Source organism: Thamnophis sirtalis, unplaced genomic scaffold (assembly GCF_051295495.1).
Source record: "Thamnophis sirtalis isolate CommonGarterSnake01/CBP01778 unplaced genomic scaffold, rThaSir2_p1.2 scaffold_16, whole genome shotgun sequence".
NCBI classification, from domain to species: Eukaryota; Metazoa; Chordata; class Lepidosauria; order Squamata; family Natricidae; genus Thamnophis; species Thamnophis sirtalis.
The window spans coordinates 6,224,276-6,242,824 of NW_028261396.1; the positions used below are offsets into that span (position 1 = coordinate 6,224,276).

The following is an 18,549-nucleotide window of genomic DNA, read 5'->3' on the forward strand; positions in this document are numbered from 1 at the left end:
TAGGATCCATAAGAACTCCATTCAAGCATTACACCATCCAGAGCAGTTAGGGTAAGGTGGGTGACTTTTAGTAACTCCTTCCTTGTTCTCATTTGTGTCATAGGGAAGGCAAACCATCAATTAAGTAACAACAAATGTAATACCAATGTCAAACCGTAATCAGAAGAATACTGAAGGGTGGGGAAATGGAGATTATCTGGAGTATGCATATGATAAACATTGACAACATTCTAACTCCTGAATGAGTCCATGAGTAATTATAATCTAATTGGTGTAAACCAGTGAGTAATAAATGCAATAACTTGAGAAAGGAGCATGTTCAAGCTTTTCACATTAAAGAAGTATATTCATTCTTTTAATCTTAATCGCTGGGCATCTCCTAGAAACAAATGAACATTGCACAGTATTTGGGGAACTCAAATATGACAACTTTTCAGGAAGAAAAAAGGAGTTTACAAGATCCTTGTTTTATGGATCAATACAGAATATTACCAAAGGTCAACAAATCTGATCTGTGCCTTTAAAATGGTCTCTGTTTTTTTTAAAAAAACCAAAGTCTTTTCCAAAAAAAGAGGCATTTTGAAGGTATAGCTGAAGTTAGTTGATATCTGTTTCACTGATGTTATTAGGAAAATATTAAAAAGGGAGCCTATGAGGAATTGTTTCTTCTTTGGATAGAGAGAAGGAGGGTGGAGAGATCCTGCTGAAAGTTGGGACTACATTCCCTCTGGGGTAGTTTTCAGAAGTTGCCTTCTTCTGAGGCTTCTGCCAAAGGCCGCCTGCCACTGTGGCGGGACAACCCTCATTCTCCAGAGCTAAGATGCCCATGCGAGAGGAAGACTAATTGCTGAATATATTTACTCAGAACAACAAGGAAAGAAGATTCTATTATGGACATATACAGGGGAAGCCTTAGGAAAAAAAATAAAAGTTGCTCTGTGTTAAATACGTGTGTCAAAGGATCCACCTTAATCCAAATCTAATTTTAAATTGGTTTCATAACTAATTTGGTTAAAACATGTACCCTCTGAAGGCAATCAAACACATCCAAAATAAGAGACAGCGGATAGGGATCTTGAATGGTTACTGGACTGAGAGGTTTATAGTCATGAATAAGTGCTAAAGAAAAAAATGTCTGTTTTATTGTTAGAAAATGACATCTCAGTCTATGGTAGCCAAAAATTAAAAGGGTTAACCTTTTCAGATTAACAAATTTTATTAAAAGGCATCAGCTTTCATGAGCTGCAGCTAAACCAATATAGACTTTAAATTGGGATGATTATAATGTAGATTATATTTGAGACAATTTTTTTAAAAAAACTCTTATTTAAAATCCATTCTGTATGTTGACATTTGTAAGATAGCCCGGAACCACCTAAGGTATGTGAATTCAAAATCTTTCATTCAATTGCTCTGATGAAGTTTATTTTATTTTATTAAAAAGGGCTAATTTGAAATCTGTAAAAGACTTTGATATCACTTTGTTTTTGTTTAGAGTCATGATGATGTCAAATTCTTTTGCACAAAGTTTGCCCTGTTTGTTCCACCAAGTGCCCAGAGGTGCCTTGATGCAAACGATGGCATATATCACATGACAAGAACAGGTGCTTCTAATCTTCTATGCAAAATTATTGGGGCTGTGATGGTGCTGTTGTTGTAAATGTAAGAGCAAAGTAGACATTTGAGTTTGTTGCAGTATTTCATTGCCACATTAACAAGACTCTTCTATTGTATCTTGTTGCTTGTAAGAATCTGTTCTAGCTGGTCTCTGCATATAAATGGGAGCCACCCAGAGCCTAAGAAAATGGTGCCTCATTGTCAGTTGTAAGCTGCAAGCTTATTAATAATGCATTGATTTGTGAGATATAGGTGACCATTTGTTCTATTTTGGGGGTCTATTTTTTAATATGGTCTCCCTTAGAATTGTCTATTGAATTGTCCGTTGATCTGGTTGGGTGGAGACCTGATGTCATTGATTTAGAAAAAGAACAATGCTGCAGATGTGGAAGATGAAGAAATATTTTCTTCAAGTTGTTGTCTAAAAATTGTTTTTAAAATGCTACTTTGGAGCAGACCTAGGATATCACCTTCTGGCTTAGATCTGGGCTTCAGGCAACCCCTTGATAGCAAAGTCACATGATTTAGGTGGAGGGGGGGGATATCACAGCTTCATTTTATGGAGATCTTATGAATGATTCTTATGATTCTTGATGAATGTATTCTATTTTATTTCTCTTTATGTAGACTGAGAGCATCTGCACCAAAGACAAATTCCTTCTGTGTCCAATCGCACTTGGTCAATAAATAATACTATTCTATTCTGTCTATTCTATCTTGGCAAATTTTGCATACTTTTCTGGCAAGGAAGGCAGCGCAAAGCAGTGCAGAAGAGAGGAAGAAACTGTTAAAATAGCTGCAACTGTTGTTGACCTTTTGTCAAGGGAGATAAAGAGTGACGGGTTCCAGTATATATCAGAATCATGTCTTTCTAGCCAATCTCTGTCCAAAGCAATTGAAGAGTGCAGGGGAAATACAGTCAAATATAGTTGCAGTGCATCTTTCTGGATATTTATTCTCAGCCCCAAAAGGGGTTGTGTGATGCATGATTGTGTGTGATTTCTTTCTGTCTGCCATTGACTATCTCCAATTGCATAGCAGTTATGTGTGCAAGCCCAGCTGCCATACAATCATCGTATCTATGCAATTAGTAGTCACCCCAAAGGAATAAGAGTTGGACTTCCATGCCTCTGGGGGCACAAAGGCTAATAGGGATTATAAAAAGCAATTGTCTGGCATTGGAAGTCCAAAGTCCTCTTAGTTCACTGAGAAGTGGGGTGGGGTGCTGAGCTCTTATGAAGTTCCCCAAACTCAGGGTTTTGAGTGGTTTGGCTGTTTACTCCCTGTGTCCTACATCTATTCAGGTATGCTCCTTGCCAGCTGATTTAGAGCAAGGAAGTTTAGCAATGCAAGCTAATGCCAGGTGACCAAAACATATTCTCAGGTGTCATCTCTGTTCTTTTTCTGCTGAATGTAGGGATCTTTTCATTGTCTCCTTTTGTATGGATTACATGCCACTGGAGTGTAAGGAGGCAATGGGAGGGGCAGGGGGTGGGGAGGGAGAAGCCCAAAGAAAGCCTGTGAAATCATCTTTGGCTATTTCCCTTGTCCCTCAACTTCTCTAGCCTGCCATTAATCATCATGCAATGTTGAATGACTACCTCTCAAGGTTTTCAATGAGCCCTGTCATGCTAATTCATCCCCCGGTTCATCAGAAAAGCCTTCCTAAAACTGGTCGATCAGGGCAAAATCAATCAGGTACATATACCTGATGTACAACTGAGAATCTGATGAATACTCATGTTTTCCTCCTGATCAGCAGGATCAACTTTCCTGGTGGAATTGTCAAAGACAGCTCTGAACTTTTATATAGACTTGTGATAGCTATGTAGTAAAGTCTCATGGCATCTGCTTGCTCATTTCAAAATTAAGAATGAACACCGCCTTAGTCCAACCTGTCCCACCGTGAACACCGAATATTGAAAGTTAGGGAACAGGTCCTGCATTCTCCACTCCTGAAATGTGCTGTGCAGCTCATGGTCGAGATAAATCCTGCCCCAAATGCTGAGTTAACCACACAAAGAGTTTGACGTCAGGATGTAAGAAGGAAAACAACTCACTGAGTACATCCAAACATATAAGGAGGACAAGAGTAAGCTATAAAGGTGAGGACTGAGCCAAGAGGGTTCTCAGGCCAGAGTCCTAGTTATATAAACACTCAACAAATCCTCAGATTTAAGCAGCAAGAAAAATAATCCGTGAATTCATGGGAAGAGTGGAAAGGAAAAGCTATGCATTTGAATTACTGCAATTGTAAAAGGTTCATCCTAATAATGGACAATCAACACTTTTGTTTAGCTCCCTTCTTCCTTGCAATTTATATTTGTGTTTAGTTGAGTTTGTGATCCTAAGACTGCTGTTAAGTCCTAGTCCACGCATCCAGTTTTATGGTGTACAGTCTGAAGGTCGCTGATTTATCCCCAGTTCCTGAGCAGGACATCTTGAGCTCTTTTAATGCCAGCATTTTTGAAACATTAGGAACTGTCAGCAGAAGAGGTTCCTCACTTCTGTCCCAAGGCATGGCAATTGAGAGAAGCTATTAAAAATAGCCATATGGAGTAATATTATCCTATAAGAAGCTTGTTCTCAATGGGTTAAGGCAGGAGGGTCAAACCCGTGGGATGGATGTGTCACTGGGTGCTGGCCCTGCCCCCATCCGGTTTAGCAAAGGGGGGATACGTTGAGTTGAGTTGAATTGAGTTTATTTGATTCCTATGCCGCCCAATCCCGAAGGACTCCGGGCGGCTTACAGAATAAAAAGAATTAAAAAGAAAAAGACTTAAAAACAATAGGACACACGAAGTTAAAAGAAAGGCAACAAACACCCAATCAGAAGGCCTGCGGAAAAGCCAGGTTTTAATGGCTTTGCGAAAGGCCATGAGAGTGGGCAGGGCTCGGATCTCTGAGGGCAGCTCATTCCATATGGCCGGAGCGGCAACAGAGAAGGCCCTACTCCTAGGCGTCGCCAGCCAGCATTGTCCAGCTGAAGGCACCCGGAGAAGGTCCATCCTGTGCGATCTTATCGGTCTAAGGGAGGTATGCGGCAGGAGACGGTCTCGTAGGTACCCAGGTCCCAAGCCATGTAGGGCTTTAAAGGTGATAACCAGCACCTTGAATCGTGTTGGGAGACCAATGGGGAGCCAGTCACATGACACCGCTGTGACAATGCAAGTTTGAAATCCCTGGTTAAGGCCTAGCAAACCACTGAAAAATTACACCTACGTTGTCGGTTTTACAGTAGAAAGAAACACCTCTTTTTGCATTTTAGTTCTGATATTCTCGTTCCCAATGTTTGTAAATAACGTTCTCTTAGTTACAAAGCAGAAGGTGGTGTTCTTAAGACTGTGCCAACTTTGGCAATTAATTTCAGCTTTAGAGGAGTTTGTGAGCTCTTGAGAATCACCAAATTGTTCAGCTCTTATTTTCCTGAGAAAATATAATTTTGATCATTGTAGAAAAAAAATCCTAATCCATGCAATACAATAAATTATTAATTTTTCAGGACCTTTAAACTCCTATATAATTGTACAAGTTTTTAAGTTGTCCAGGTGAGATGCAAAAAATCAGGGAGAGGGAACAAAAAATAAATAAATAGAGAAAATAAGGCTGGATGTTTAAGACATCAGGTTTTAACTATTGAACTAGCACAGCAGACAATATGTATAAATGCTAAGTTATCAAGCCGCTGGGACAAAGCACTTTTAATAGCCTTGAAAGATACAGATAATGTTTGATTTACAACAACTGAGCCCAAAATTTCTGTTGCTAAGTGAGGCAGTTGTTAAGTGAATTGCACCTCGTTTCACGACCTTCCTTGTCAGAGTTGTTGAGTGAATCTATGCAATTGTTAAATTAGCAACCTGGTTGTTAAGTGAATCTGGCTTTCCGCATTGACTTTGTCAGAAGCCAGCTAGGAAGGTCACACAAATGGCGATCAAGTGGCCCCTGGGCAGTGCAGCTCCCCTAAACACATAACAGTGGCCAAGAACTCAAATTCGGATCACATGACCGGGGGGGGGATGCTGCAACAGTCCTCAGTGTGGAAAGTGGCCATAAGTCCCTTTTGTTTTCAGTGCTGTTGTAACGTTGAGTGGTGATTACATGAAGGGTTGCAAGTAGAAGGCTGCCTGTACACATTTATTTTCATCGCTATTCCAGAATGCTGGGTTGCGATTCCTTGGAGAAAGGCAAGAAGAGGGAAAAAGGTTTGGCAAGTAGAAGTTAGAATTTATAACTGCACTATCCCTCTTGTAAAGGTTTGGGAAGTGCCTATAAGGATTACTCTTGGGCCCATTAACTTCCTAAGAAGAGATTTAAAACTCTCCCAATCCTGTAGCCCTTATTAAAAGAGCTGAGAGTGAGATGAACTCCTAGTTGTATTGGCCGGACCAGCACAAAGAGGAAACATTTCAGTAGAAAAACAAAATTCAACGCTTGCAGCTCTTGCAATCAAGATGCTGAGAACCCAAACCAAGGTTAAACTATTGTCATCTATTGTTAAGCTTAGAGTTTAACAAGTCATAATTTCAATCTCATTGTCAGGCTTCTTTAATAAATGTCAAGACACCCACCACACCATTATGCATTGGCCATAGGTATTAGTTTAATTGAAGCATTGTAATCATTCCTGAACAACAATGGGAAAGCCATCAAATCTGCAAAATGTTCCAGAATCCTACCAATCGCTATACTTTAGTGTGCAAACCTGCTCCAGTGGAATTTGACCAATGCTTTCTCAAATCAAAGCAGCCTCTCAAATTTTTGCATAGTTGGAACACAAATGGTCGTAAAACATAATGATTAGGTAGTACAGCATAACAGCCAACTGCTACACTGAATGCCTTCAAAACAGCCTCTCTGGTGGTGAACTATTAAGTCTGGTATTTAAAATAATTTTAAACTGGTCAAAATGAGCCGTAATGAGTGTTTTCTTTTAAAAGGCCAATCATCTATGTACAGTCATCTTTAATCTGCTATGAGCCTTAACGACAACCCAGTCATACTTTTATGCTGATAAGAATAGAATGTGCACTGATATTTGTGATGAGTGGAATTTCTAAACAGAAAGCCTTAGATTTTCTATAAATTCAAAATGGAAAACATTTTACTTTTAAATTATTTACAATGCATATGGTAGATATATAAATAATAATTTATTTAGATATTTATAGTAGACATGTTCTTTCTTTTTCCTGTAGTAGAAACCCAGAAGATATATCAAATCTCAATATCTCATTATGTTTCTCCTTTCTTCTTTTGCAAAAAAATAATAATAAAAAATCAGTATGGCAGAGAACCAACCTCAGTTTCATGTTGCAAAGAAATCAGTTATATTCTGCCAATGTTGGGTTGATATTAAAGAAAGTGGGGATCAAGGAATCTACTGTTCTTTTCTTTTTTTAAAAAATGCATGAAAGAATTGTGAAAGGAAGCACACACACAGTTAACGTAAGAAATTACCCTGTGGGCTTTTGTTCTCAAACAAATATTGAGAGCTTTTTTTTTGAGGGGGGGAAATCCCCTTCAGTGCAGGCTGTTTACTTGCAGGATAAAATGGAATTAAAATATTGTCAATAAATTGTGCATGAGAGCCTGTATCTGTCTGTGCATTGACAGTCTGTGCGTGCAGGATAAGAGCCTTGACTGCCTGCTAATCTATTCCCAGATGGAGGTGGAGGCAGACGAGAAGCGCCATCGCACACGCTCCAAAGGTGTTCGAGGTACGTCTCCTGCTTCAGTAAATCACTCGAGGCCGCTGCTCAGGGTGACCTTCATCCCCCAGAACCCCTTTGCCGCGATGCATGGTGACCCTGGCTTTTTTACGGCCCTTTTGGGCAATTTTCGGCAGGAGGGGGGAGTACTTGCAATAGATCATAAATTTTTATATGTTTTCCCTCTCTCTGCAGTTCCCGTGGAACCAGCCATACAAGAACTGTTCAGGTTAGTGTGCTGAGTGTAAAATGTATCCCCATTAGCAATTGAGGGAATTCATGTCTTTTAATGGGTATAATGCACTTTCAAGTTCATTGGTGGCTTGCTCACGCCCCGCTGCACTGATGAAATTAATTCCCCTGGGATTTGCTAATAAAAAGCCTTCCCTCCTCCCTTCTCCCTTCAGTTATTTGATTTCTCTTCCTCTCTCTTTGTTGCCCTCCATCTCTGTAACACCTATCGCCTGCATTTAATGCAATTTCTATGCAGCACGTAGAAACATTTATAATTAATTCGTTTTTTTTATAGCTGCCCTACTCCTGGCTGTGATGGCAGTGGTCATGTTAGTGGCAAATATGCAAGACACAGAAGGTAATGTGCGTGTGTATGTGTGAGAGTGTGTGTGTGTGCTAGTGATGGATTAAACTGGAGAGGCATCTAATAAGCAAGTTACCTGCCTTGGCTGCCTTAATGACCTAGCCGTAATGGCTGGAAACCGATCGTATAGTCAAGAAATCCTCTCGCACTTGCTTTCGGCCCCTGCCTCTTTGCACTTAATTGCAGCCTCATTTTATTCTATCGCTCTAATACTTTCTTTCTCTCCCAGAAATTGGGATCTTACAATATGGTCAAAGAAGGAAATGCAATTGTCCTTTTCAAACTTTTTGATCAAATTTATTTCTGATTAGACCTATTAATCATACTGGCAAACCCTGGATGTCAGCACCATAAAATATCCTTTATTTGAAGACATCCTTACTTTGCTCTACCGTTAAGCAGGATATGCAGTTCTAGCAAACTTACGTAGCAAATTAAAGTATGACTACTGACATTTTTCCCCCCCCAGTCAGCATGACTACCGTCATTTAATCTGGTTCGTAAGCTAAATAAAAACACAGGCTTTTCAGAACATAAAGTTCAGAGATAGGTTTACATTGAAAGGAAAATATCTAGGAAACACCCACTGAATGCCATAGAATTGATCAGAATTAGTGCTAAGAAATATATGCAACTAGTATAATTGTGAATTACAAATTTGTGATTGTAATTCATGTTAGAGTTTCAGCATGTTTTATATAGACAATTATATTATTTGTATGTTTGCAAAGCAGCATTTTTATTTCTGTATTTTAAGTGAAGGGGTATAGATGATTTCAGAGGAATGGTTTTGATATATGCCTAATTCACACTCCAAATGCACATTTATGCTACCTGCTTATCACAGAAGTGCCAAACCCTAATCCTATAATATTGAAAGCTGCCTTCAAATCTTTCAAAAGACCGAAATTATAAAGACAACAAGTGGCGGCTCTACCGAGTAGGAAGTTTAATGTATATAGATTTATGGATATTAATGGGTAAAAATACTTTTAACACAGGGTTGGATCATAAACAAAGTAGTCCTTATTCTCTAAGCGTTTCCAACCATTTTATTTCGATTCATGGATATTATTAACTCCTCAGTGCATCCGGCCTTGATACAATTTCTTTCAAGCTATATTTCAAAGTCTTGCAGTTAGAGCAATTAAAACTAAATTTAGGGAATAGTATTTCTCCATTATCAACTCATAAGCGCACGCTAAGACCTATCTGCCATTGCAGGTGGGTAAAGTTGCCGGAAAGAATCCCTATGAAATTTTACTATGCATTTTCCATTGGTTTGATTTTGGGTTTTCTAAACATTGAACAGAGTAGTCATGCATAGGTAATTTGGGTATACAATACGCAAGGGTTCTCAGCTTCATCCTTGCTTTTACGTTAACAATGGCCATATTTTTTGCAAAAAAGGATTGAAAAGACTACACTGATTTGAGGATGAAATCAAAATTAATTTTGCAATGCACATTAATATGTATATGTAGTACCCCAGATGTTCATCAGTTTCTAATATCTATATGCGGTTCCACCACAAATCTGCGGTAGACTAAAGCGCCCTCGACGAAAGCGTGTACGTGACGTCATCACAGCGCGACGAAAACGGCACGCTGTGAGCGTTAAATTTAAAATTAACGCGAAAACCTTACCCTAACCCCCCCCAAACCTAACCCTAAACCTAACCCTAAACCTAACCCTTAACCTAACGCTAAACCTAATGCTAACCCTTAACCTAACCCTAACTCTAACGCTTAACGTAACCCTAAACCTAACCCTAACCCTTAACCTAACCCTAAACCTAACCCTTACCTTTATGTGAATCGGCTTGCTTTAATTTTATTTTAATTTTAATTTAATTTATTTTTAATTTTATTTGTCGCGCTGCTGATGACGTCACGTACGCGCTTTGATCGGGCGCGCTTTAGTGGACCGCGGTTTTGATGGATATTGTATTAAAGGAATCAATACAACCCCAATCCTGTAATAAACTACACTAATGCAATAATGTTTGAAATCTCTAATGTCAACGGAATTTAAGGAATTGGAATGGAAGGATGGAATGAATAAAGAAAGCGATACAAACTTTGACGACTGTACATCCTCAACCACCAATAGTTTCAGAGTAACCACCATGGCACACAATCCAGTCCCACAAAAGCAGTACAAAGATTTTAAGACAACTATCCTAGTTAAGACATATTAATGGGAGCATAGTTATAAGTTATATGCAGATAAAGACATTTGCTCCTTGGAGCCCCAAGAGTTAGTTGAATAAAACAAACTGATATTTATTTTTTATACTGAGAATCATGGCCTAGAAAGATACAATAACCCCGAATCCAAACAAATTCCGCAGACAGGCGAACTATATTCTTTGTTGCATGACAGTTTTTAATTCATTTTCAAGTGAATGCAAGAAAAAGACCTGGAGATATTCTTGCTCAGCGTGAGATTTAGAGTCAGTGCTTGCAAGGAAATTGGAAAGAGCAGCGGTGCCCCGATCCCACGCTTCTTATGCATATAACTCCCTTCTGTTCAGACATGATAACCATGCAGTCTAACTATGATACGATGGTTCTAGGCCAATCCCATTTGAGATCACTGAGGGCAAGTGATATAAATCCTTTATGGTATAAATGATTTCATACAAGCAGAATTATGGAATGGAAAGGGATGTCTGTTTAGACGTTGTCAAAATGTTTGTGGAAAAAAATGGAATAATTTTGCCTCAGAGCTACAGACTGAGAAGATACAACATTTTTTGCCCAGAGTCCAAGAGTAACTCTTGTTTTTTTCTGTTTTCTGCCTCCATGCCTTGATATCTGTTTCTGTGATTTGATGATCTTAAGGGTAATGCTGAAATAAAGATGCATCTCCTAAATAATACATAATATTTGTGAACAATATGATTTAGCATCCAAGTCTAAATCCCCCCCCCCAAAATAGCATGGGAGTTTTTAAAAACCCTGCATGATTTTTAAACTACACTGAATTATTTATTCAGCTTTAAAAAAACTATACCCCATCATGAAGACTGTCTTTCCTAACACAATCTGAAAAGAAAATTGTTTGTTTATTTATTTTTTCATTTTATAGGTAGGTATAGTAGTAAAAAAAAGATTCATTGAGTTAGAAGAGACATAAATTTACTTAATTCTGTTTTTGCTGTCCATATTTTTGTCAGCTTATAACCACTATCAAGATGATTAATTTGTACAATTAAATCTTACTTCTGACAAACTCTAAAATCAGGCTATTGGTTGAATTACATTACCATGTGAATTTTTGAAGAATTCTTAAAATTAAGTGCTATTCTTTCATTTAAAGTAAATTAGGTGAGGTTTCCAAAGATTTTAAAATATAGCATATCTTGCAGAAGATGGAAAAGCAATTTGAGTGTACAACTATTTTCCACTTAGGAGTTTTGTAAGAGATTAGGTTCATTTCCAGAGGCGATTTTACTTTTTTGACACACTCCTGCTACATCAGTACACGAACGGACTGAAGCTGTTAATTAAATGAAATTTCAGGACATTTCATCAGACTATCTGGAGAAGGACCAATGGGGAGATAGGATGGACTTGGCTGTTAACAAACTAATTATCGGTTATGTCCATACAAGAGACCCCTTATTAATATGACTTTAAAAAGAAGTTCTCAATTATAAGTTTTAATGTAATAGTTGTTTTGAATAATGTTTTAATCAATATATTGCTAATACCTCTTTGTTCCCAGTATTATTTTACATTTGTAGAAAATAAAAGGCAATGCACATAAAATAAAACAAAATTACGCCGGTAATTTCTATACCCATTTTTCATGTCCTAAATTGGTGCTTCCTCCTATTGTTCTTGTGATCTCTATGTTGTTTTTTTTAACTCTACTTCTCTATGTTCATCACTCTCCCTTCTCACTAAGGTGATATGGGTTGCCACATACACCTAACAAATGAAATAAATCCTTCCCTTGGTTTTCTGATATTCTTACTTTTATTCTGCTGTAAGTAGAGAAGTATTGGGGAACAGGGAAACGTTTGAACAACTCAGATGAACTGAATCTTCTCCATCTTTCTCTTGTTGGTAAAAGCAAAAGAAGAATGAGGAAGGAACTTTAACCAAAACTGCTACTTTCTTGATATTCCAACTTTCTGCGCATGGAAGGAAGACTGTCTGCTTTGACTTGAGAGTCAAATGAAATCCCCATGATGGATAAACCTGAGGAAATTGAAACTATTTCCCCTGGACCCCGCAGGGGAATCAAGTGAAAATGAATTAGGCAGACAAATGTACTAAAATCTATATTTTTCACAAAGCATATTAGATGATACTTTAAACCAGTGTTTTTCAACCTTTTTTGTGCAAAGGCACACTTTTTTCATGAAAAAAATCACGAGGCACACCACCATTAGAAAATGTTAAAAAAATTTAACTCTGTGCCTATATTGACTATATATAAAGTGTTTTTCCCACGGCACACCTTACACTATGTCACGGCACACTAGTGTGCCGCGGCACAGTGGTTGAAAAACACTGCTTTAAACCACCAAATATGATGTTCAGTCACAAATAACAATAAGCCATAATCATTAAGCATTACCTTGAGTTAAGACGGGTGGACTCTAAATTTTATAAGTGAAATGTTATAAATAAATAATAAAATAAAATAAATGGCGTGTCTAGCCAAAGTCATCCTGATTAGATATTATCTCAGTCTAAGAGATTTCCTACTGCTTCCTTGGCTGTATCTTGGGAGGTGCTGAAGCAAATCCCCTTCTAAAGAATAAGGTGATTATATATGCCAGCTTACCTGTGTGTAGATTCTTTTCAAGCCAATGCACAATTCACGGAGAAAGTTTGTGAAAGTGCCAGCGCTTCTATTAAGAAGTTACAGCTGTTGCTGCTATTACGGCTGCTCTTCCCCTCTCGCTGCCAAGGAGCTTCCAATGAAGCCACAAAGGACCATTTCCACTGAATCAGCCCTTAGTAGAAACCAGCTTTTCCCTAACGATAGAAACAGTGGCTGGTGAAATTATTATTATCATTATTATTTATTAAACTTGGACCCCCACCTGAGTCTCAATGAGACTGGGCAAATCGCAGCAAATTAAAATAAAACCAGTAAAGACAAGATTAAAGATAGCAAGTGACAGTCCAGATGGAATGAAACGTTGTCTTCCCTAATTTTGCATTCATGGTTTTTGTGGTTGCCCATTAGAGACTGGAGATAAGAAGTCTCCAGAGATCCTTGCCTGGGGATAAGGAAAGGCCAGTCTCATGTTTTACTCCACTACACGGAGTAAAATTTGGTGGCCAGGCCATTCTAGTGAAGTTGTAAATTTCTGAGGAAGACACTTAGGGTTGATAAAAGTATTAGCAGTATTAGAAAGATTTTGAGAAGATGGGAAGGGGAAATAAATCTCTGGGTCTGAGTTTTTTCCAGGACTAATGATATCTCTGTTCTGGGATTATAACTGAAGGAAAGGGTGACCTTCCCCAAAACATTATCTGTTGCCCCGTGCAATAAACTAGGAAGTTCCTGTTGCTTGACGCCATTAGCCAAACTTCTCCTAATGTTGGAACACACACACTGGGCCTCCTTTAGCACAAAATGGACAGAATTATGAATGAAGTTATTATGGAATTTAGGCTTTAAATGATTTCAGGTTCATTTCAATAATGTTATCCCATCTCATGTTTTCATTTTAGGGGAGGATTGTTTTATCTGAACTAATTCCCAACTGAAACCACCAGTGGTGCTGATGGTGAGAATGAGTGTCTCTTCTCCCATGTGTAAATATACTTTCACTAGTAGTTTGAACTACAGGACATTGAGGAAGTCATGTGCATAGGGCACCAAAATATGGTGCTTGTGGAGTAATTTTTGCTGCCCCCAAATCATCATCTTTAAATGATTTTCCCTCTTTGTTTTTTAAAAACGAGGCTGTGAATTTTTTTCTGTTGTTTTTTTTTAAAGCATATTAATTGCAATACTGCAATTAAAATGAGGGATCTCTATTTTAAGAAAGAACCTGTCTAATCTCTATCAGGAATTCACATCCAGACTTCTAAAAAGGATGAGAGGAAGAGGGAGGAAATCATAACCATTCCTTTTCTTTGCCACTTTGGAAATCCTTTTTTTCAGCCTTTTCCCCCAGGACATTTTTGTGGCCCATTTCACCCTTTTTAATCAACAAGAATCACCTTACTAATTATTTAAAAATCAAACGTTTGATTTAACCAACCCCGTCTCTCTTTCCTTCTATTTAGGCTTTTTAAGAAGAGGGTAGGAAAGTGGGAGAAAAACTGATTTTCAAAAGTAAATACTGATCCATTTAACTCTCTGAATAAAGAATGGAGGGAAATAGAATGGCTGTGTTTGCACTAGCTGCATCCTCTTAAGTGTTAGCTGAATGTATCTCTCTGATGAGAAAATCCTTTCTTATTCCAGAATCGCCTAGTTCTCTCTGCCCATTCCTCTCCCCCCCCCCCCCCCCGTGCTTCTTCTACCTTTTCACCCACTGGTTTGATTGCCATGACTGCAGCCGGGGGTGAATAATTGCCTGTCTTCACGGGAGCATGTTCTGGAGCTAAAGTCGAGGGCTTGCTTCCTGATGTATGCCTCATTTGGATTCTGCCGACAGCCTCGAGGCTGTATTATTCATGCCTTGACACATAGCACTCACTAAAAGCATTGGAACTGGGCCAAGGACTGGCAGGGAGAGAGCGGAACGTTGCCTTTGCAACAGAGAGGGAAGCATGTATAATAGAGGGGGGGGGGTGGGGGGAGAAAGCAACGGGGAGGGGGAAATCCTCATCCCTTCTCTTTCCCCGGTTTGTCTTCTGATGGGGGTCGGGGGTGTGTGTGTGTGTGTGAGGAGGGATTCATTTGCATGAAAATAAAGAAATGATTTTTTTTTTCTAAAAAATGATTTCCTTCCTCTTGATTTTGCCCCCTTCTCCCCGGCTCTCCATCCCGCCCCCTTAAAACCATGCTTGAAAGTTTAACACAATTTTCCACATTTAATTGCAAAGCTGATTTTAATTAGTAAGGCCCTGCATGTGAAAAATGAAGATTCCACTTGGGTGAGTGTAACACATTGCAGTGTCTGTCGGATGCTCTAATTAATGTATGGCGGCTGTATAATGCAATGCGCGGTGGGATGTTTATGAGAGATTCTGGGCACGCAGGCGGTCGATCTGTATGTTCTGGAGTCCACACAGATAAATAACTCCCACCTCCCGCCCTATTCTTTATGAGGCATCATTGTGCATGCCATCGCTCCATCCATAAAGTTTATGACGTGCCTGTATTTTTTACTATTTGTCAATGATATTATAAATCAGAAGGCAGGATATACATATTTTAATATTAATTTTAAAGAAAGATTTGGCTAGGCGGCCTTCCAGGTGAGCTAAAAGGGGGAGGAGGACTCTGATATACTCTCTTGAACTATACTGAAAACTCATGAAAACCCTGGGATGAAATGTGGGGGGGGGGATAGGTGGGGAGGCTGTGTGGGTGTGTTTAATTTAATACATTTTTATTATACTTGTTGGGCTGTGGCACCCAATACATCATTCAGACATTGATATCAGTCTGAAAGTCTTCCTATCAACAGTTTTTAAACTGCCAGTTTCATAGAACAAACCTCAACGGAAATCAAGCAACGTTGTGGCTTAGCATAATGTGCAGCCGTGTCACTTCAAAGACTTTTTAAAGGTTATTTCATTGTCTTTTTATAAAGTAAAGGAACAAAAGTCTTATGCCTATGACCCATTTGAAAACACCGTTTTCATCCAAGGGGCATCAAGATGGTGGCTGCACTTGTGCAATTGAAGGAAAAATATGTGCAAAATAGTAGTTACATTATTATGCACATTTTTTTATACAGAGTGTAGCATAGGTAGAAAATGCTGACGCTTTCTCTCTTAACCATTCATCTGCTATAAATATTTCCCTGACTTTCAAAGGAGTGCTATAAGATGATTGGTGCGTGTATGTGTGATACAAAATAGAATAGAATGTCATATTAATGCAATATAATTATGCTACAACTGCTTGTACCAATAAAAGAGAATAGATGTAATTTAGGGTTGAAATGAGGGGCCTTTGATGCTCGTTGAGTTGTTTTCTTCAGATGTTTCATTACCCAAACTAGGCAACATCATCATCATCAGTGCTAGTGAGGAGGGGGATTTGCTCTCCGTTTATATTCTAGCACAGGGGACCCCAACCCCTGGCCTGCTGTCTACTACGGGGCCGTGAGCCCTTTGGAAGTGGGGCGCAGATGCAGCAAGCAAGGGTGTCCATGCATGTTCCATTTGCATGAGCAGCAGGCACATCTGCCCACCGCTCACACCCTTAACTGCTGCTGGTGCAAATGGAGCGGCGTGTGCATGCGCTTGCCCTCACATTCATACAGAACCACCCCCTCCCCCCCTCCCCGCCAGTCTGCGAAGCCAGAAATGTTGGGGAAGTCTGTTCTAGTGCCTTGTCCTGTCATCAGTATTGGTGAGGATCATCTTAGATGTTCTTTGATTGGCCTTTTGGCAGGAATTATGTCCTTGATTGCTGGTCTGATGTTAATCTTGCTGCTAATCTATACTCATCTGGGTGATTGCTGGTGGAGAGGTACTTTGATCTTGTTCCCTCTTTGGCTTTTTAATTTTTTTGCATAGTGTGTAGATGTTGTTTATTTCTATGGGCCCATTGATGGTTCATTTGTCAGAGGGTCAGGCTTCTAGAAATCCCTTTGCTTTTGGACTTGGTTTGGTTTAGGATGGTCACAGTTTCCCAGTTGAAACTAAGTTTTAAGTATAGCATAGATTAACTCCAAAATTAATATCAGACCAACAATCAAATAAACAACCAACGAACCTCTATGTCATGGCCCCGTTGGAGCCCAGTCCGAGGAGGAGGAGGAGATGAAGCCGGGACAGACAGAGGGGGAGGCCATAATCCCTATGACTCATGAAGAACAACCTGAGGATGAGGATGAGACAGTCCAGGGCCACTCAAGCTTCAGAAGAATAGGCAAGGAGGAAGAGGGGGTACAGCTGACCAAGGAATGGGGGAGGAGATGGAAAGGTTAGGCAGTAGAGCAGAGGAGGAACTCCAGAGTACAGCAAATGCTTCCCCCACCTGATCCCCAAATGTGGAGAATGGAGAGGAGGCTGAGTCAGCGCAGGGTGAACTGACTACTCGGGAGGAGGGCGCCAAGCCCCCCTTCCTGAGGATCACCTGGAGAGTAGCATTTAAGGAGACACTGGGGAGGGGCTTCTGTCAGGAACAACTATTGTATTTTGCGGCAATACGTTCCACGGCTCTGAGAGGAACTTTGCTCCAGAATCCTTGCGGGTGTGGAATGCCTTGACATTTGTTGTGAACTTTGCCAAGTTTGAGGTCCTATCTTGCCCGTGGAGCGGTGCTGCTCCTGTGGGCTTTCACTGCCGGAAAGTTACATGAAGAGTGTGCGGGCGCGTAGGAGTTATCTGTGGGCAGAGACTTTGGAGAACGGACTGGGACTAGCTGGATTGTATGAATTGTGGGAGATGATGATTGAATAAAAATTATTAAGCTTCCACCTAGCACATGTTGTTTATATGCCAATCCTGGCTCATAACAGTCTTAAGAAACCCCCCCCCCCCAAACACTGATTTATTCTGGGCAGAACCATTTCCATTTGCTGTTATAGCGGACAGCCCTCTTTCAACAGTGGTCGAACATGGGCAAGATGGGTCTCACTGTGTTTTCCCTGTTGCTCCAGTCTGGATTTGGTTTTTGTTACAAGGGAGCGGTTGATTCTTTTGTCCCAATTCTTCATGCAGGACCTTAAATTAAAGCAAAACTGAACTTATGGGGAAGATGAATTGGGGGCAACCCCCCTGATAAGGGAGCAGAAACTAGAGTTCGATAGCAGCTCTGTATAAGATGTCATTTGCATACATATAATTAATATGTACAATTTTACTACATAAATAATCTCTATTTGTGTATCAAAAATATGCCTTTTAATTGTATTCAAACAGTGAATATTAAGTCCTAAATAGGTCTGGTATGTACGAGTATTTTTGAAATGTACAGATTTATAAGTACGCAGCCGTGTGCAGAGAGAGCAGCGATTCAAACTATGACTCCTGCAGGAAGAAGCGGTTGTGAAAATTCAGGAGCTGAAAATATTTTTATATTCTGACATGCCTGTCTTTGACAGGCCCTTAGATCTGAGAAACATCACAGCATGTATAGCTGGAATCTCTCCCCTTTCCCTTTCAATTAATTCAAAAATATCTTCCATTGTATAGGCAGAACAACATTCATTTTATTTATTTCCTTGGCTGATTGAAAGTTAATCATTAAGCAGATCGAAGCTATGCAAATCATAATCCCCCCCTTTTACTCCTCCTCCTTCCATTCATTCAATTATATTCTGTATTCTTTCAGGAACTCAAAGCAGCACCCAGGCATTTCCTCTTGCAATTTTCCCCCATAACAATTTTGGGAAGTAGCACTGAATGCGGAACTCATAACTTACTCCAATTAACTCTGTGGGTTTCCATATTTCAGAGTGATTTTGCATCTGGATCTCTTGAGTTTAGCCTGGGATCATAACCTCTACAGCACACCGAC

General features: G+C 39.6%; 1 protein-coding gene across 2 annotated transcripts in view; it reads left to right on the forward strand.

Moving 5' to 3' along the window:
- The first annotated feature begins 7,282 nt into the window (after positions 1-7,282).
- Positions 7,283-18,549, forward strand: part of MYT1L (myelin transcription factor 1 like) — a 105,601-nt gene continuing 94,334 nt past the window's right edge. For both annotated transcript variants that reach the window (XM_087702780.1, XM_087702781.1), the window contains exons 1-3: positions 7,283-7,337; positions 7,524-7,557; positions 7,858-7,920. In XM_087702780.1, the coding sequence (XP_087558906.1) occupies positions 7,283-7,337; positions 7,524-7,557; positions 7,858-7,920 (152 nt within the window). The remainder of the gene's footprint in view (positions 7,338-7,523; positions 7,558-7,857; positions 7,921-18,549) is intronic.